General features: G+C 39.3%; 2 protein-coding genes across 2 annotated transcripts in view; both read left to right on the top strand.

Annotated features, from left to right (window-relative positions):
- LOC139306281 (collagen alpha-1(XXV) chain) overlaps positions 1–6,191 on the top strand; it is a 136,574-nt gene extending 130,383 nt beyond the window's left edge. The window contains exons 31-37 of the mRNA XM_070930226.1: positions 103–156; positions 284–337; positions 827–853; positions 1,322–1,375; positions 3,335–3,412; positions 5,008–5,046; positions 6,165–6,191. Coding sequence (XP_070786327.1) covers positions 103–156; positions 284–337; positions 827–853; positions 1,322–1,375; positions 3,335–3,412; positions 5,008–5,046; positions 6,165–6,191 — 333 coding nt within the window. The remainder of the gene's footprint in view (positions 1–102; positions 157–283; positions 338–826; positions 854–1,321; positions 1,376–3,334; positions 3,413–5,007; positions 5,047–6,164) is intronic.
- A 3,975-nt stretch (positions 6,192–10,166) lies between these two features.
- Positions 10,167–19,912, top strand: etnppl (ethanolamine-phosphate phospho-lyase). Its single transcript, XM_070929830.1, has 13 exons — positions 10,167–10,225; positions 10,748–10,866; positions 11,345–11,504; positions 12,974–13,048; positions 13,284–13,377; positions 15,205–15,321; positions 16,126–16,208; positions 16,591–16,816; positions 17,451–17,605; positions 18,061–18,150; positions 18,732–18,862; positions 19,040–19,110; positions 19,287–19,912. The coding sequence occupies exons 1-13, from the start codon at positions 10,167–10,169 to the stop codon at positions 19,395–19,397; spliced, it is 1,491 nt and encodes a 496-aa protein (XP_070785931.1). The 3' UTR covers positions 19,398–19,912.
- The last annotated feature ends 1,130 nt before the right edge of the window (positions 19,913–21,042 follow it).

The raw sequence follows: 21,042 nt of genomic DNA, 5'->3' as shown, positions 1-21,042 counted from the left end.
TTGATTTCCATCTCTTGATTTGTTTGGAAGATCAACTTTATTTTGAAATACCTGCTGTAGCCCAGTGATGTAAACTCACCATGACAACGCTACTCTTTGCAGGGCATGGATGGGCCTTCAGGTCCAGCTGGTCCAGCTGGTCCAAAGGGTGACATAGTAAGATCGATTTTTGACCTTATACCTGACTGATGATGCATTTTATTTGTATTTAGCACTGGCTCATTTTAAAGTGACTGTGTTCTGTATTTTGTACGTGATTGCAACACTGATTCATTTGTATTAGGGTGAGAGAGGAGCACAAGGCGAGCCAGGACCAAGAGGACCTTATGGACTGCCTGTAGGTTTGGTGCATGATATTTACATGTTTTAAGTTAAGAATGGCTAATAAAGGATCTAACTTACACTTAATGTTAGGAGGCATCTCCTCTAGAGTTTGGTTATCATCAGTAATTATCATTATCATTATCAGTAATGTTTTTAATTATCATATAAAATAATGTATCCATAGTGGTGGTGACAATGCCCCTTAAATTTGAGAGAAACTTCCTGTTTGTGTTTTTACACATTGAAAACGACAGCTTCTGCCTAGTAGCATCACACATTTCCCACACATCCACACTACCTTCAGCTGCACCTCCACCATGTTTGCTGAAGCCAGATATTGTTACTAGGTGCTTTAAGCAGTCGAATAATTACCCCTATATTAACAAGGTATTACAAGTTGTGATCTGTATATTTGTGCAGGCTTTCATTAGAGAGAGTTAGATGCATGTAAATATCAACGTTTGTGAAAGTCAATGACACAAGTAATGTTCTTTATTTGCAGGGAGCTGCTGGAACACCAGGCTTGGATGTAAGTCTCTTAAACTCAGTTTTCTCTGAAGGCAGAGACACTGAATCAAATTCTTCCAGTATAGGGGCGCTCGGCACAAAGGCTTTTAGATATACAAATCATAAAAAGGGACAGGACCAACTCTCTAGAATCAACTGCATTGACTTATGTGATAAAATGCTGTTGTTGTTGTTGTTGTTGTTGTTGTTGCTGTTGTTGCTGCAGTTGATTCTGGGGAAATTCTGCTTCCCCATTTTTTAACGTTTGGTAAATTAGAATATTTATATAGCAGCAGTAAGATTTTCTTTCAGGCTGAATTTCTCCTTGTCGCACATCCCTCCACTTTCTCTTGTTCTCACTTCATTTGACTTTTCACCTTCTTTCAACTTTCTGCGTTCGATCCTGATGTGTTTTGTTCAGGACAAGAACGGCCTCTCTTGTCTTTGCACAGTAAAGCACGAGTAATTAAGTGGAGTTGTACTTTTACAGGGGTTGCCAGGCTTAAGGGGAGAGAAAGGCGACGTTGGGGAAAGAGGAGAAAAGGTAGATGTAGATAGGATATGATGGCTTGCCAACCCCTTAACACTACAGAGGACTGATGTCAATGGACAGGGACAGAAAATATACAGGTGTTCTTATGGAGCTGAACTTTTTATGCTAAGTTTAGTTTTCTGAGTTGTTGAAAGGAATTTTGAATCAAAATATATTTTTTTGCTTCCTAATGAATTTCTCATATTGTTACAGATATACTGAACATGCTAATCTAAGTCTGTTTTGTAGCATTTCTACTTTCTCGAGAGGCGAACTCATCAACCAGAATTTCAACTACATAATTGGATAACAACTCCATACAATGTAAAATTGTATATCATCCCCAGTTTTCTCAATCAAGCTTTTGTTCTCCGCTTTTGAATGATTTATTCATCTCATCTCTCAAAGTCACAAGTCAGATCTCATTCTGAGGCATCAAAACAGTGGTTTCCAAACAAGTCCATTGACAACAGGCTCTTCAAATTCATATTTGTTTTATTTTTGTCGTTGCCATGCATGGACATACTCTTAAAACATTTCACCATGAGTTCTTGAGCCTGTTGATAACTCTTCCTTGCTTGTGTATACAGTAGTTTATATCCTCAGGTGCCTTATCTGTATGTGTCCACACTTACTAACACTTCTAATGTGTTTCTTAGATGTTTTATGAGAAACTGTATCCCATTCCTGAGTACGTAAAGATAAACATACTTTGCATTTGGTGTGCTCACGTCTCTGTGAATCTCTGCATTTACCAGCACAGACTAGATCCTAGCACTCCTTCCCTTCCAGGTATTTAGCAACAACTGCCGACAGTGAATCTAAAAGATAATCGATGACAGAATTTGAATGATGATCAAAGAAAACAGACACTTATGATTGTGATTTATGAGTACTAATGGGTTTTTAAAACACTTGCATGCACACAATACATTCTAGTACAAATTCATACCATTAAAAGTACGTTATACTAAAAATTGCACATTTCATCTCATGAGGGCCAGAACCTGTGATACTACATTTTAGTACAAAAAAATGTCAACTTCAGTTTCCAACTTCTTTTCTATCAACTTCAGACAACATTTTCTATCCAGATCTTAAATTTGGAACCGTTTCAGTTTGTGTTTTGTTATTCTCTCGTGCATGTACAGAGTGACATAAGAAGACTAACTCCAACCCAAATGTGAAGGGATACAGTTTGAACTTTTTCAGTTTGTATTAGATTTAATTCTGTGCTCCTGGAGGTTTTTTCCCTGCTACTCTTTCTCATCCTTCGTGCCCTTGACACCCCTTTTGGCGATCAGCTCTGTTTTTTACTCCTTCCTACTGTACTATTCCCCTTTTTTGTCCTCCTCCTGTCCTGAGGAATGTTTTTTGAATACCCAATCCTGTCTGATATCCCCTCCCGTCTAACATTGACCATGTCTCTTTCTCCTTTGTGAGCCATAGCTTCCCTTTTTAATCACTCCCCTCCTAATAGCAGTGATGTCCCATATGTTCAAAAAAATGATGTTAACTTGACCAAACCGTTGTATCCACAGGGGGAGAAGGGAAAGAAGGGCAAAAAAGGGCCTAAGGGCGAGAAAGGAGAACAGGGTGCCCCTGGATTAGATGCACCCTGCCCATTGGTATGTCCCAGCTGCGAGCTGGAAATCGCCTCCCAGCCGTGTAGAGCAGTCGTCCCAAACAAGGATGAGCGCCCTGTGGCTAAACAGATACCCGGCTTCCTCCAGACCACAGCAAACTGAAACACAGAGTCTATTACTTTCCTGTAACTCTGCAAATTAGACACAAAAACATGCCATTAAATGGAATGGAAAACATATAATTGGGCTGGATTGTGGTATCAGCAAGCTCACAGGGCAGCTACTCCCTTGCCCCCCCGCCCTTGTGTCCGTCATAGTGGACGGATGCAGGGGTTAAGGGCCATCCTCTCTCCCAGTAACACTCCTAGGTCATCTTTGCAAACAGGGTGTCCGGGGATTTAAGGGTGAAAAGGGGGAACCAGGGCAGCCAGGTCTGGACGGGCTGGATGCCCCATGCCAATTGGTACAGTATTTCTCTTTTTCCTCCACCTCTTACCCATGCATGCCGCTCACCTTCAGTCATTACTGAAACCAAACCATGCATGACGCGAGAGCTTTGACAATCATGAACACATCTTATTTTAATCGCATTTCCATTTATAAAAAAAAACATGCACCAACATATACTCCTACACTAACTCCCTGACCGCAAGCAGCCTCTTTTAGATTATACACATCATTACAAGTGAAATATACAAAATATGATTGATACTTAAATCTTTCCCTCTAACTGAATCCTTCCATTCCCTTGATTAAAACTGGACACAGTTTCTGCTTAAATCCTGTTTCCTTCCAGCTGATTCCTCCATGGACCCAGTTACCTTTTTAACCTGATGCTAACACAGACTCCTTTACTGATGCCCATGCTACCAGCACACGGATCCCTCCTCTACTCTGTTAACTCCCCTCTTCCCCTTCCTGTATTTGTACCAATTGGGCCAGACCATGACAAGAAGAGAAATAGATTAAACTGGTTACTGTTCCAGACCTATTCAAGATGAGAAGGTTTTTTTTTTCATGCTTTTTATGATGCTTTCGGCTTGTGAAACAATGCTGTGTAATGCATGCAAGTTGTAACACTATGGGTGGACGTTTTAGTGGTTAAAGTATATGAGAACTAATCTTTTCATAGTGATTATATAAGCATACTGTGAGTAGACAATGAAATGAGTTACAGTAGGTAAGATTCATATATCTCAAATGTCATCTCATTAAATTACTACATTCTACATTCATTTACTTGAATCAGCTGCAATCACTTTATTTTAAGATGAACTCCCTGCTTTTGTTATAGTGTCCCCAAATGCAATATTTTTGTCCCAGCTCACTGCTGGTTTGAAACTCAACTGTGGGGCAACTATAATAAAATCAGAGAGCAGAATCATCAACATATCAATGTGCATGAGCTATATTTTGCTGTGTATTATGTGCATGACTGAGAATACACTTGTCATTACATGTAATATCTCATGATCAGTCACTTTATAGCTCCAGGGTGGTATAGCAGCTATTGCTGGTTAACTTCCTGTTACGTAAAGATGCTTTTGAAGAACTTAATTTCACATCAGGTGCAATAAGTCCGAGAAAGTTTGTGCAGGTTGTATTCTGACGTTTCCTTCCCTAAACAAGACACTATAGCGTCTAATTCAATATTTCAACATGGACATAGTGATGCAAATACTTTAGTTAATGCAGTGGCATCAGTGCAGTTTTCACAGGTCAGCAGCTCCACATGAGACTGTGAAACTGTTTTCAGTTTGAGGACTCATCCAATGAGGCAGCAGTTAAACGTGTTAACCAGTCAGTTTGTAATCCTCACGTAAAAACAAAAGAAATAGTATGAACAACCCACTACCTCCTATGTGATTTTGGCTTATTAATTGGACGCACTTTTGCCATGAATGTCCAAAAGTCTTACATGTGTTCTTGTGGGTTTAAATCCACTCATTTATCACACTTGAAATCATTGTGTTTACTGCATCTGTTAACAGCAAAACCTCCCATTCCTATTTCAGTCCTCATCGTTTTTTTTCTTCCCTGCTACTCTTCTCTAAACAGGGCCCAGATGGATTACCAATGCCAGGGTGCTGGCAGAAGGTAAGACAAGTATATATTTGCGTAATATGACAGATTTAAGTCGTGCAGCTACACATTTACAGAGTGAACAAAATATAAGGTCCGTATCTAAAATGCTTTACAGCTACGGTAAAATGACCATTTGTATCCTTGTATCATCTCTGTTTATTGATTTGGAAAGGGGAATCATAGTTTTGGACTGTGATTCAGTTACTCTTTCCTGTTAAATGGACATAGAAAGTGCTCCTAATATTTAGTTCACTCCTTGTCAGTTCATTTTTTTCCCTGTGGGTTCAGCTTCTCTATGTTTGCATGGGTTTTCTGTTAAATAAGTCATAACAACGTTTGAAAAAGTCTCACTGTGTCAAACCAGATTGTACAACTCATGAAACAATGTGAACACATGTCCATCTTCATGTCATTCTCTCTCCTGTGTTTTTCTTGCAGTGATCACTCTAACCTGAAACGCATGGAGTTTGTAAATAATGCTTCTTTTATGGTATTTATAGTTTTTTTAATGGAAAAAAAAGTCTAAAAGAAAAGAAGTCTATGTGTACAATGATACAAAAAGAGATAACCGTCCCCGAGTTTCACGCCCAACGCTGCTTCTACTCACCGTGTGGAAAAAAAACAAAACGTGTGTGTCCGCTCTCTCACATCCACATCGTGGTGGAGTTCAGATCCTCGGCTGGCAGCAGAACTTGTCTCTGTAGTCTTTGCATGGCTCAGACTGGAGCATCGCAGCCCGGCCAGGTTGAAAGGTGGTGAAAGGAGACGTGGAAGGAGGAGGAGGAGGAAGTGGAGGAAGGGGATCTGGACTGGCTCTCTAACACCAAACGCTAGGTGTTTTGTGTTGTTTCGTCTCAACAAGCTCACTACCCATCCATACAGCACCATTTTCTAAAAGACTTTAAAAAAAGAAAAAAAGACTGTGCCAAACAGAACATTGCACCCCCTGACCCCGCAAAAGCATGAGTAGTATACTGAAACTATATTTATATGTATTGTACATACATGTCACTGTTTTGTGGTTGCGTCATGGCTTCTGCAGTAAAGAAAAACAACACTAACATAACAAAAAAAACAACAACCCCAGAGCTCTGAATTAGTAATTTTTGCTTTCCTTTAATCTTCCCAAGGGAGTCACGCCATGGCTGGTAGCCTGAAAATCCCCAGAAAGTAAAGCTGTTGGTTATTGTTGCTTTATTTTTGGTGATGCCTGCAAAGAGGGGTATGATATCGGCAGGTTTTCACTGTTGCACTCATGTGGCTCAGCATCATCGTCGGTGTGGTGCCTCCCAACAGCCACGCGTCACCGGACAAGAAGGGAGAACTTAGCAAGCTCACTGCACTGACTGGGGAAAAAACAAATCAGGCTCGCATGGATTTGAGGCTGGACAGGCCTGCTCGGGGACCCCCCCTCTGAGCACGGGAATGGGTTCTGCAGGAGAGTCGCTAAGAGTCTCATCGATCTCCGTAGAGATCATCTGGAGCATCAACGCTTCAAGGTCTTCTGAGAGCGTTAACAGAATGCAATCATGTTTTTTTCTTTATTTTCTTCTTTTGTTTTTGCTCTCATTCTTTAACATTGTATTTTATGTATAATAGCCTTTGGTGCCTCAAGCTTTTATTCATTCCTTTATCCGAAATGTACAACTTTATATCATACTTTTGAATTACTGGAATGGTGTTTGTTTCAGAAGAGTAAGCTTTGTTTGGTAAAAAGGTGGTGGGAATATTGAGCACTGTCTTTCATACGAACTGTTTTTTACAGGATGTTGAAATAGCATGTAGGTTATAGATAACAGTAAGATTGCGTCCATCTTGGCTGCACAGCCTCTGATCTTACTCGTGGTTGTGAGGAAGCTCATTGTTTGTGCAAAACACATCCAGCATTGTGACAAATATGCTACTTCATTCTGGATTGTTGTACGGTGTTATTTGTACAGTGTTGTCAGTTCACTGCATGTACACAATTTATTACTTATGGATTTCTTAACTATTGAAGATAAGCATTGATTTGAGGAGGTGGATCAGAAGCATGAAGTTTCAGGGTTGGGGTTCATTCAGCTCTAACAAAGCAACAACATCCAGTAGCTGATATTTCAGATGTTGAACAGAACAGTTGCTTTACACTGCTCTTTTTACACCTTATGTATTGTCTTAAACATATGGAAAACATGTATTACAGTGCAAAAAAAGCTAAATTTGACACATTTAATTGGTCAACTTCCATTAATACACCACAGTCTAACTGGTGGCCAGTTATGTCACATTCCATATCAGATGGAGCAAAAAAATGGAGCAGTAGGTCAGAACTAGGCTTATTTTTCACTGTAGTTTATTCATCTTTTCATGTTTCTTATATTCACGTTACCTTCTGACATAGTAAGTGCTATGCAAGGTGATACGGTACTTCTTTTCTTCAACATTAAAAATATGCATGAATGATTTACTGTAAGGGCAGATGTGAAAAAAACCAACATTTTTGTTGTGACGTAGCAGCAACCACAGGTGGATTCAAGAAGATGTATTCCCACATGGTTTCTGTTTGATTGTACAGCTCATGTCATCGTTATGAAGAATGGATGCACATCTGTATAGATTATAATGGTGCTATCTGATAGCAGGTCAACAGCTCAGTTGATGTGCTCTACCAGTGGCAAGAACTACACAACAGGTTTCTTTATTGTTGTTGGGGTTTTATGTATGTAACAATTTAAAGGTTTTTTTGTGCATATATTTGTGTATTTGTCTCAGTATTTTAAGTGGTACATTATTTATTTTTCTATAATTTCTTAAATGAAGGCATTTTGGTTCTAAACAGCATTCCTTTCAGTTGTTTTGGATTTCGATGTTTCTGTGTCTCTGTTGATATCATGAAGACCTTTGCATCATGCTAAGGCATCACATTACGGTTATGCTAAAGGTACTATGTGAAGGATGGTGGTCATTTACAAATTACAGACCAGTGTGTATTCACTGTGCATTTAATTCAGCTTAAAGGCCTTACAATGGAGTACATCTGTTTCTATTTAATTTTGTGTGTCAAAAAGCTAACTATGACAGCAAAGTACTAATGGCCTGAACGTTGAAAGGCCCAGCTAATGCAACTGCGTAAAGTTAAATATCACAGCTTTTTCTCACGCTTTCTCTTCTCTCTCTCTCTCTCTCTCTCTCTCTTTGCATTGAATGTAGTTTGATATGTGTATAGTGGTTTATTAATGTACTGTTAAAAATGTGTGCTCATTTGACAAGAAGTGCAATTTATACTTTGGTTCATGTGCGTAGCATCAAATGCAGCTGAAACATCACATAGTTGTGATTTCTATAGCTCCATTTGTTCAGTCATGCTACCCTGTATACCACTACCTGGAAAGAAAATGTTTATTTACCAGAAGATAAAGAAACAAATGTAAACATGGACCTTTCATGAAATCTCAACTTTTGATCGGTTTAAACATTTCCTCAAATACTGTCCCCTCACTCATGTTGTTAAAATGTTATTTCCATTACTTAATATTTACTAAATTTTTGCAATGTGTTTTTTTTAATTTTGTGTTTTGATTTCCATCCTTTGTTGCTGTATCGTTAGCATGTGCAGCTAATTTTTTAATTGATTTTTTTATTTGATTGATTTTTGGTTTTTTGTGTTTCCTTGTTAAAGTTTCAAATATAGTTTATTCTGCCATTAGCAGAAGTGCAAAAAACATTTCAAACAGTTATTTCCATGTCAGTATTAGAGCCAAGTCACGTTTTCCCCTCAAGAAAGTGCAGCATACACCCATGAGCCACACTTCACTCACCAAATCTCTAAGATTATGCTAAAAGACATTAATCTCTTATCAGAACTTGGAAGCTCCTTCACATCTATACCCTCCAATGCACTGCAGCCTAACTGAAATAAGTATATTGCCAAATACTCTCCAAAATATAATGCAGTCTTGGCACAGGAGCAAACAAATGCAAAGCAGCATCCACATTGTGGCTTTTTTGAGTTAATACTGCATTTATTTTGGTTGTGGTATAAGACAGTTTCTGTTCTGCATTTGTATTTTTCATTTTTTAACCCACTTGATTGGCATTTCTTTGAAGACCCTTGTGTTCACGCACTACTATATTTCAAGATGACATTTCATATGACTGTACTGTTGGAGCCAAATAAACACAGTCTTTCAAATACATCAAATAATAGACTTGCCTTTATTGGTAGTGCACAATATCCCAGTCAGTGTCTTAGATCATCATATTATGTTCTCTGTCAGAATAACTGCAGCTAATGGCCAGAAAAGATATTCATGTAGACTTAAAGCTTGCAGTTTTAACCTGACTGTATATTACAACATGTACAAACTACGAAGGAACAGTATGCAAGTATTGCAAAATGTCTACTTTTATATACGCTAACCTTTAAGTCCTATATTCAATATGTCACAAGTTATCAGTTATAATTGATTAAATAATCAGCAAAATGTACTTAAAGTACCAAAAGTACCCATTATGCAGCAGGGTGGCTCCTGTCAGTGTGATATTATCATATTATATTATTGGATTATTATTAATGATGCCTTAATGTATGAGCACTATTTTGTATAATGTTGGATTTTTTTTAAATCTCTATGCCTCATTTTTATCGACTAATATTTTTAGTTGTAAGATATTAATTTGTAAAACAGCCAGTTACTATAGCTGTTCAATAAATGTAGTGGGGTAAAAGTACAATATTTCCCTCTAAACTGTAGTGCAGTAAAAGTATATATTGGCAGTATAAAGGAGCGTAAGTAAAGTACAGGTACCTTAAAACAGTACTTGACTAAATGTGCTTACATCCACCACTAAAAATATACAGTTTATACTTTCCAAACAGCTGTACAAAGGGTGTTGATATAGCCTGCAAGCATATCGGTGAATACCTGCTTTACGTAACTGTCCTCGAGGCACCTGCAAGTTGTCAACTCCGGCTAGGTGGCAGCACGAGAGAGCTGCGCGAGCTGCGGCTCTGTGTATGGCTGTTTTGTGTTTTTCTGTCTGTATGCGCGCGCGCGCGCGTGCGTATAAAGCCGGGTTATCTGCGCTCGAGCAGATGTAGCTAATCTTAGAGGTGGAACGAGCGCGTCGTCCTCCAGCTGGACAACCTCAGGATGTCTGCGGAACAAATAGAGAAAAAGAAGACGATAGACTTGAGGAAGAAGCATATTGGGTAAGATAACTGCACTTATATTACAAAGTTTCCAAAAAAAGGTGACAGTTGTTAAGTAACAGCATCTCCACAACTCTTTATTGACCTGAAAAATGAAAGCAGAACTGTAAACTGTATCAAAGTCTGTCTGGTGGCCCTGCATGAAATAGTTGAAACTTTTTAACACCGAAATTTCAATTTGTTTGAAGAATTTGTTCCACAACAAACCAAATATTACTTTGTCTGAGTTATTTATTAGTTAGTAGATATGTTTGCAGCTAAGCAGCCTATTCAATAGTGACATGCAAATGTAAAAAACCTAAGTGCAATTGGATTTTGATTTGAAAGCATACAGTACTTTATCTGTAAACTGCAGTAGTAGTTCATGTGTGTGCATGACATTGCTTTACAGTTTATAGTTACTTTAGAATTTTTCTGTTGTGCCCATGACTCATAATATGATATATTTGTATTACTACTGTACAACATAAACATTGTTAACACTTTGCACACATGGAAATATTAACATTAGCTCCTCTGCAGGCCATCTTGTAAGATTTTCTTCAGCCATGACCCTATCAAGATTGTGCAAGCCAAAGGCCAGTACATGTATGATGAAAAAGGACAGCGCTACTTGGATTGCATCAACAATGTGGCTCATGGTAAACGCACAGGCACACATGTAAATGCACAAAAATATGTATGTCAGATCTCGTTTTATACCACTCATATGTCATCACTCACCCCGAAAAAATTGCAAAACATAAGAACATAGTTGCTCTCTCTTACATACAGGCAAATTGTTTTAGGCTGGCATTCAAATTTGGAATCAAAGTTAGAGGTGTTATATTTGAATGCATGACCTGCTCTACAAAGTTGTCATGTAATGTTCACATAATTCAGAGTGACTACTTACAGGCGGAGGCAGGAATGTAAAACGGGACATCTCCTGGCCTAACACACTCACCACTCTTTAATTTCAGCATATGGCCTCCAATTATGTGCCTTTAATATCAGTTGTCTTGGTTTGTTTTGACCTCAAATTACAGTCAGATGATTTAAGAAGTAAAGCGTGTTTTTTTTGTTTTGAATGTGAGGACCAGCTCTAATCCTGCGTGCGTCTTTTCTTCCATTTCTCAGTGGGCCACTGTCACCCTGATGTGGTGAAGGCAGGAGCTCAGCAGATGGAACTGCTCAACACCAATACGCGTTTCTTGCATGACAACCTTGTGCTGTATGCCCAGAGGCTGCAGGCCACACTGCCCGAGAAGCTGTCTGTGTGCTACTTTGTCAACTCTGGGTACGTCAGACTTGTTTTTGGGCGTGGATCAGTCAATGTTGTTGACAGATGCAGTTAGCTTTAGATTAAGGTATTTTCTCATATCTAGTTTAATTACTTGAACTGTAGCCTGAGGTGGACTACCCCCAATAGGAGGAGCAATAAAGTTCAGCAGCCTAACTGCTGTTAGGCACAAGGCACTGTAGATAAAAGATAAAAGGGTATAGTCCAAACATGCATGGCTATCATGTTACTGTACAATATACTCTTTAAGAGGAAAAAAATATTGTGGCAGCGGATCATCCTCCTTGGACCTGCTTCCTGCTGGTCTGGATTTTCAGGTGTAATAACGAACAACTACAATATTTGTGTATTTGAGCTCCAAATAAGCATTCCTGGGGAGTGTGTAGACTTCCTGACAAAAGAGAAATATAGCATTATATAATGCATGTCCAGCTTTGATTGACATTAAACTGGACCAGTCTGGCGTGGTTACTTATTTACACCACTTGCTGGAGTTCTGCAGTGTGAACAGGTATTATCTGGTCCGGGATAATAATGTTGTAGATAGTGATACATCTGCATTCAATACCTGAATGAGAATTTATCAGTCACAGGGTAATAAATGCCTTTAGAGAAGTCATAAGCCTGACAAACAGAGGCGTTAAGGTATCGCTGCAAAGGTTTACTAAGATCTGTACAATAGTACAAAAGTGTAAGTTCAATCAGATTGCATACTGAAGAGAAGGGGGAAAAGATATAGTGTCCAGATACATTTAAGCATAGGGGGATCTTAATGTTACAGCATACAACAGCATAACATTTTAGACGCTTCACTTCCAACTTTGTTGCAGCAGTTTGGGGAAGACCATTTCTTGTGTAAACATGTCCCCGAGCACAAAGCTACGTCCATAAAGAACTAGTTTACAGACTTTTATGTGGCAGAACTTGATTGACCTGCACAGAGCTCTATCCTCAACCCCATCACACACCTTATGGAGGAACTGGAACAGCTCACTAATGTTCATGTGGCTGAATGGGAGCAAAACCCTGCAGTAAGGTGTTGAATACATGTACATGATGTATTCACACTCAGGTTGCAAGCTCAGTTGTTTTGCATCATGATTCTATTTTCGATGTGCAGAACTGGTATAGTTAGCTAACTTGCTAATGTGCCAGAGGCATATTTCTCCTTTGAAATTGCAAGTTGTAATACAATAACACACAGGCATCAGAACAGTTACAAAGTAAAGAAAATATGCCTCAGGGTCGAAATAGCTTCAATATCTCACTGAGATTTTCAGACATAATTAAGCTTTAAACTCTGATTTGATTACCAGTATTCATACATAGGTGTCATCTCATGTGCCCTCACAATGGGAAGTAAAACATCAAGCTGTGACTGACGTGTTACTGATATCCATGGCTTCGCCTGTGTACTTTGTAGTGACTGAGTAACTCAAAGTAACCCTTGCTCCTCTGAACTTCAGCTCTGAAGCCAACGACCTGGCGCTTCGTCTAGCGTGGCAGTACACAGGCCACAAAGATATCATCACGTTGGAAAAGTAAGTGTAACTGCCTCATCATTGTTTGAAAACATCTGGTGCAGTGCCAGACGAGCAAAATGAATGTATATAAAGGATAATGAGTGGCGAAAGTCCTTTTATTCAGTGATTTTTATGATGTCATATGATTCTGTCAACATATATCCCTGTTTTAAAAGTTGCACACTCCACATGATATTGTAGTTGAGAGACCTGACCTGATTTGGCCCATGGCCTGTGTTTGCTTTGTTTGCAGCGCGTACCACGGCCATGTCTCATCGCTCATTGACATCAGTCCGTATAAGTTCCACCAGCTGTCAGATGTTGAGCAGAATCAATCTGTCCATGTGGTGAGTGCTTTTTCTCTCCCCGTCTGCTGGCTGCGCACTATTAAAACACCATGACTCAACTTGCACTACTGGGCTTTGGCAGGCTTCTGAGTATTCTCCCTCTGTGCATGCACGGGGATGTGTGTGTGTGTGTGTGTGTATGTGTGTGTGTGTGTGTGTGTGTGTGTGTGTGTGTGTGTATGTGTGTGCATAAGAAAAGAAGAGACATAAGCATGAAATACAAGTACCTTTTCCTACACATTCAGCAGGGCAAGATGTTACCAAACTGCCTTTGAAAAGTAGGCATTTTACTGTTGGTGTCAGATGCAAGACTTTGAGCGTCTCCATGTAAACAATGCTCAATCACAGAGGAGAAAGAGGCACTGGAGGTTCTGCTCCTTGTAGGTAAAAATGTGAAGCTCGCTAACATGGCAGTGATTTAAATTCTCTAACTACCTACAGAGTCACAGACTCCCTAAATAAAGAGTGCCTTTGGAATGAGGTACAACAGGATAGTTATGGCCTATATGCACCATGTGCACCAGAGTCAGACGTGACCTACTTTTCCAGCTCCTGTGAGCAAATCGTACTTCTGCATTATGTATGTATTTAGATAAATAATGTTTGTGAAGTTTCTGTTTTGCCATTAGCCGTAGAACACTGAAGCTTTATTTTGTTGGTATACAATGTTCAGCTAACTAACTAGACTAAATAATGTATTTTCCAAAGGGAAGCTTTAATTTGACCATTTCAATTCATCATCCGTTGATGATGTCATCAAAGTTATGAGTGTGTAAGATGAGAGCATTTCACCAACAATAAAGGTCTAATAAAACATGCTATTGAGTTGCATTATGGGAATTGTAGAATCTTGCGTTTTTTGAAGATTAGACTCATACTAGGGACTAAAAGTCAGGATATCTCTTTTTTTAATCTGCCACTCATAAGTCCTCCAACTTTATAGAAGTGCAACACTAAATTGTTGGAGTACGTCTTTAAATGCCAACAAAGTGTATGACTTTGAAAGATCATTTGAGGAAACCATACAGTCTGCAGTGAACAGGCTGTGACCAGACAAGCTAAAAGTATACATCCAGAGTCCTTACTGCATTGTGTTGTTCGATTCTGGGCATTCCTTGATGGCCTTGGTGTCGTTTGATAATCCCCAGCTCTAGTGTTACATGCCAAAGGTGGGGCAATTCAGTCTGTTTTACCAGCTTGCATATTTTATTTATGATCATAGACACTCACAGAGTCGAGCTGTGGTTCAGATGCTGGTAATTCGCTCTGAGAACCACCCAGGGTGAAAATGTACTGTAAACACAAAGATAACAAAATTATTGCTTTCAGAAATGAACTTGGCAACTATTTCTGTTTATCACATACTGCATGTTCACACAAGTCTTCAGATGAACACAAGCCTGTATGGACAAGTGTAGCCAAATGTTTCGACGTATGTTGAACCACAATGTTAAACGTAAATACGCAAGATAGATGGGGGAGAGGGCATTTTGTTACATTGGCGTGAAAACAATTAAATAGTTTCAGACATACCATGTAGTTTGTCCTCATTTCGTGTTGGTTATTTGGTAGTTAGTTTTCAAGAACATAATATGTGTTTTACAGGAAAGTATACATTATAAATGTGTATGTCATACTGTGACTTTAACTGTCCAGCTGTAAGTAGCTCTTCTATGTAGCATTTAGTTAGCATGAATACTGGCATTTTTGTAATATTTTATTGGTCACTTTTTTTGTGCGGATGTGCTGGTCACTGTAGAATCGGGACGTCGCTGTGGTCTGTACATCTTCTTTAGTAATCATCTCAACTTCTTGTCCCCTATACAGGCTCCGAGCCCAGATGTGTACAGAGGCAAATACAGAGCAGACCACCCTGACCCTGCCACAGCATACGCAGATGAAGTCAAAGATATAATACACAGAGTGCATGAAAAAGGAGGCAAGGTACAGCTTGAGTTTGATGCTGTTTGTTACCAAACCTCAGAAATAACATAACATACGGCTACCTGTATTCATTGATTGATTGTCCAATGGATTGAGCCAATATCCACAACATTTGGTCAGATTTTCCAAATTTCCTCAATCATGACAACTACCTGGCAGTTTTTTTATATATTTATATGTACATACAGTAAAATGTTTTTTCAATCCTGACTCCTTGTTTTCCCCTCTTTTATTTATGAATACTCTCGCCCTTTTTCTCCCAAATCTCAGGTTCAGGCCATGGACTCTGGCCCACTCCACAAGAACATGTGTAAAGGACTCTTAGTGTCCAAGCTTGTTGGCCCTTAATCGCTTGTTGAAAAGCCCAACCCAAGGATATTGTCTATGCTTCCAGTGGCACGAGGGACGGGATTTCAGACCAGAGATTATACAGGATGACTTTAGCAGTTTTTAATGGATGTTTGTGCAGACGTACGTCTACAGGAGGAAACCAAAATGACCAAAGAAGTACAATAACACACGCAATTTTTTATGTGATGCTGTATGTGATTAAATGCTGCACCCTGCTGATCTTTGAAAATACACAACTGTTTACTTAAATACACTGTCAAGAAATTTCTCTCCACAGTGACCTACATTAACATTCATTTTCTGTCCAAGCATTACATGATGGCCTTCCTCTTGTTAAGTGACACACTCGTGAAAGAGGTCTACAGGTCAAAGATGCCAGAAGTCCTCCTCTTTTCCAGTCCATCTGGCTGTCTTTAGATTGAGAAACCTGATGTGTGTTTTTCTCTTGAGCAGATTGCAGCTTTTACTGCTGAGTCACTGCAGAGTTGTGGCGGCCAGGTCATTCCCCCTGTGGGCTACTTCCAGAAAGTGGCAGAGTATGTACCCAAGTTATTGCAGAGAGTCATTCTTTTTGTGCCGTTCAGAATCAGCTCACCGAAACAAAATATGCAGAGCTGTCATTCTGAAATGATTAACTGAATGCAAAGTATGTTAAACATGTACAGAATGTAATTTTGCTTGAAGCAATGGACAAAAATTGCACTTCCAAAAAGACTGTTTCTAGCAGCTGCACCAGAATGCATATGTGATGATGAATGTATTCAAAATAATGTTTTCTTTAGATGGCCCTCAGTAGTGCTACAGTATACACAAACCTGACAAACTCGTTTCTTGTGCATTCTTGCATTTATGTGGGAGTGTTTCTCATCGAGAGAACGAGTAACTAACAAGGGTTTGTCTCTATACCCATGTCTGCAGACACGTCCGCAGGGCAGGGGGCATTTTCATCGCTGATGAAGTCCAAGTGGGCTTTGGGCGCGTTGGCTCCCACTTCTGGGCTTTCCAGCTCCAGGGAGAGGACTTTGTGCCCGACATTGTCACCATGGGAAAGCCTATTGGCAACGGCCACCCCATGTCGTGTGTGGTCACAACCAAAGAGGTGGCAGAGGCCTTCCTGTCATCGGGAATGGAATATTTCAATACAGTAAGAGCATTATGTAGAATACTGAAGAATTCTGCAAGCAATATAATAACAAGTCAATTTCCTTTTGTACCTCTTTTGTTGATATAAAGAGCAAGTTTTTTATTTATTATTTGGTCATTAAGATCTACAAAAAATTGCAGAGGCAGATTGCAGAGAATACATTATGTGACCTTTTTCTCCCAAGTTGACCAGAAATGGCACTGACCTGACCTCATCCTTGACATGATGTTCTTGTCTATATTTGCCAAAGCGTAACGACACATCTGCTTTCCACATTATGGGGAAAAATACATTCTGTTCAAGACAGTTTTTTTTCATTGACAGTCTCAGAGTTATTACAGTTATTTCCTGTAAAAGGGAAAAAGTTGGGATAATGATACGAATGTAAGAGTTCTGTCTTTCATATTGAATGTATTTTCAGCCAATTTGCTGCAGTCTGGATCTTTTCCAGTCACATACTGAAAATAGTTGAGTGTGTTATACCAATTACTTGTCTATTAATCAGTTTAGCATGAACAAAAAAACTATGCTGACTCTGTTAATATATTTAATGGTTTTGTCGTCCTGATGATCAAGCAGCTGACTTCCCAGGTGGTGTAATCTTTCCTCTGTGTGTGGGTTTTGAATTTCTCAGTTTGGTGGTAACCCAGTGTCGTGTGCCATCGGTCTGGCCGTCCTGGACGTGATCGTGAAAGAGGATCTCCAGGGTAATGCGCTGCGTGTGGGCCGATACCTGACCAATCTGTTGGAAAAGCAGAAAGAGAAGCATCCACTGGTTGGTGATATCAGGTAAGCAAAGTTACAGTGTGTGACACAGCTGATTGATTAGTTCTGTGCATGTCCTGTAAAGCTGACTCAGAACACTGCTGATTACATCTGACTAAAAACACAGTCTGGAGTGTGTAACACCAGAATATTTCATGTTTTTATAATCCCAACATATAATTCAGATTTTCTTGCAGTGACACATTTGCGCTACACTTCCCAGTGATTGCTGGTTAAACATTGTGGGAGGTTCTGTGACATATTTACCTTGGACTTGCACCTGCCTTTATATTCTAACGAAACTTGAAATCTGTCGCTATTGAAGATAAACTTTACTGTGAAAAAGTGGTAGATTTTAAGGGCTGTTTTTGCATGAATATCTTAAATATCATCATAACATTTCTGAGGAGTAAGCCGAGGTGTATAGGACTCTTTGTGTGTGTTGAGATGACTGGACCAAATGGTGTCACATCCTGCAGGGGTCGTGGCCTCTTTGTTGGGGTGGAGCTTGTGAGGGACAGGTTGAAGCTCACTCCAGCTACAGCTGAAGCCCAAGAAGTCATTTATAAGTAAGTGTATGTGTAGATCAAAAACAAAGTTCCACCGGTGTTAGGATATCTTTGGGAAACAAGGTGAGAGCTCATTATAGCCTCCTTATCGGTATCTAGTCACGATATCTCACGTATGTAGGTGTCTCATATTCAGATTTTGAAATCAATATGCTACATATTATGCCATTTGTTTGAGTTATTATTAAGACATCAAACAATCTGAGTTCACACATATTGAACTTGACAGTCACTAATTGGTTGATTAGTTCTTCTTGTTATTTGTGGTTTAAAGGTGTGTTTATCAATGAAATCACAACAGTGTAAAACAGACCCTCAGCCTCTGCAGTGCCTGATTTATGCATTTAAAAATAATATATATAATAATTATTTTAAAAGATTTAGCAATTTTAATGTAACAGAACTCCCATCATATTATGTTACTGTCATGGCTTACTGCACACTTGCATGAAGTAGAGCCATCGTTAATGTTATGAGTTCCACCTGTGCTTTTCCTGCTATGAGTAGACAAAATGTCTGCTGTGAGAAGGGCTTTTTAAATGACTCAACCACTTGAATTTGTCATGAATATTTTGTCCCAGGCTAAAGGAAGAGCACATCCTTCTTAGTGCTGACGGACCTCACCGCAATGTGCTCAAATTTAAGCCCCCCATGTGCTTCTCTATGGAGGACGCTGACCTGGTGGTGGAGAACATCGACAGCATTCTCACAGGTGCTTAACATTTCCCCTGTCACTGTTTTTTTTGTTTCTCTGTGGTGTTGTCTGAGATGGTGGCGCTGGAACGTCCCGTCTTTCTGGCTTGTGCATTATTTAATAGGATCAAGGTGTGTAAAGGTAGCCTGCTATTGCTGAAAGAGCTCTCAATCATGTGTGTTATTGTGTTTCCAGAGCTTGAGGACGCATTAGGCTTGAAGTTGCACAACACAGTGAATGTTGAGAATGAAAGCACTAAAAGAAAGGTAAGTCTGATTCTGCTCCCTATTTTAAACTCAGTTTAACCAGAGTTTAAGCTTAAATCCTATCATTTGCATAAAGATGACACATATATAATAGACACCTGTGTTTTACAACATTTCCTTGATCTAACGTCAATGATTTTCATGTCAACTTTATCTCTTCATGGTTTTATTTCAAGCTGCCAACTGATGAAAATGGACACCACTATCGCAGTGGCTTAGCACACAACGGAGGGAGCAAAGGAGGGAGTCAAGGCGTTCCCCAACAAACCAAACGCCTCAAGACATAATGCTGCTTATGAACAGAGTCGGTGCTGTGAAGGGACGACACTTGATCTTTTACATAGTTAAAGAGCTAGTAAGAGACACTATAAACTTGGGAGGTGACAGAAATGCTGTGGAGCAAAGTAATGTGCCTTAGCATGTAACCTAATGAAGAGTTTTGACATGAATAATATACTGTGTATCTATGAGATTGCAGTGTCTTCTCAGGTATATATTTTTTAATTACACTTGCACTTACACACTGAATCAAGCCACTTGTTCAGCATAGCAACGTGTCTACTATGGTTTTACTTTGGTGCTCAGAATTCCCATAATTGTGTGAGTTACCATGCTACACAACCATACAGTATATTCTTTTTATTTAAATTGTTGCCAACACTCACTTGACCATGATTTTCAGGGAGTCATAATTTTAATACATTAAAATGTACAATGGTGGCTTTATGTGACTTTGGCATTAAAATAAAGCTTTTACTGATTATAAACATTGCTCACTGTAGTTGAAAGTGTGTTGAATAAAATACTGTGTGAAAATACTGTATGTGATACTTTTATTCTGACCCTGACTAGCTGTACCGGGTACAGGACGACAGCGTATCTTATTCCACTCTGCCTCAACCAAACAAGCATGGACACTGTTTGACAAGTCTGCAATTATTTACCAATGTTCCCATGTTCCTTTTTGACAGAAACTGTTTACGTAGGGTTAGGGTTAGGGGTTAGTTGCATGTTGCACTCAGTCTCTGGAGGCATAGATTTGGCTAAAGTCCCGGGCCATTCTCCTGAATGTGAAGGCAAGTGACCCACTCGACACATACAGTGGGGAGGGAAGCGCCATCTAGTATCCCAACAGGCAGCCCAGAACAAAGCAAAACCATCACTTTATTGTATGTGAATAATTGTATGAAAGTTAAATTTTTTTAAAACTTATTTTTCACTAGAAGTTGAAACTTAAATTTTTAAAAATATAGGAAAATTAGACATTCAAGAGCCACTGCAGAGAGGGGAAAAAGATTTTCTCTGCCGAAGGAAAGAGCAGTAACTCTTATGAGCAGTAGTATTACTGTCAAGCAAAACTTAATTTGATATACTCTGTAGGCTCATTACGAGCGTTATGCTACCAATTAACTTAATTGGTGTGTTTGGGGGTTGCAGGTAACAATATGTAGATCCATTTTATTGTACTGCCTGGCTGCATTATGTATTGATTTATCATCAGTTTTTGCCATATGTTGTGTCTGTGTAGCATCCAATGTACAATATTTGGACCTGGGGCACTACAGCTGTGAACTGCATTTACCATGTGTACCTGCATGAAGGAGCACAGGTGTGCTCCATTTGATGTCATTAAGTGCTGGGATTCCCTGTTGTCAAACATTTGCTTTAATGAGCATCTAGTGACGAAGTTTTGCTTTTATAATGTAATACTGGCTGTGGCTGGCTAAATATGCAAATCCTTCTTTTCTCTTATTTTATTCTTTTTGGTAATGACTTACTGTTAAGCAGTATATAAAATTGCCTTGACCAGAAGCTTGTTATATTATGGTATTAGTGAGCTATTTCAACACGTTATATTGTTTTGTGTATGTCTATACACAGCTGGAAAACAAAGTTGTATTACCATTCACAATACAAGAAGTTATTCCCTCC

The sequence above is a fragment of the Enoplosus armatus genome, chromosome 23 (genome assembly GCF_043641665.1).
Source record: "Enoplosus armatus isolate fEnoArm2 chromosome 23, fEnoArm2.hap1, whole genome shotgun sequence".
NCBI classification, from domain to species: domain Eukaryota; kingdom Metazoa; phylum Chordata; class Actinopteri; order Centrarchiformes; family Enoplosidae; genus Enoplosus; species Enoplosus armatus.
Note: the sequence above shows the minus strand (reverse complement) of the source record. Positions and strands in the feature narration are given on the sequence as shown.

Coding starts and splice junctions, on each gene's coding strand:
- etnppl (XM_070929830.1), top strand. CDS start 10,167: ATGTCTGCGGAACAAATAGAGAAAAAGAAGACGATAGACTTGAGGAAG. Junction 10,867..11,344: donor CATCAACAATGTGGCTCATG/GTAAACGCACAG, acceptor TCCATTTCTCAG/TGGGCCACTGTCACCCTGAT. Junction 16,817..17,450: donor GAATGGAATATTTCAATACA/GTAAGAGCATTA, acceptor TGAATTTCTCAG/TTTGGTGGTAACCCAGTGTC.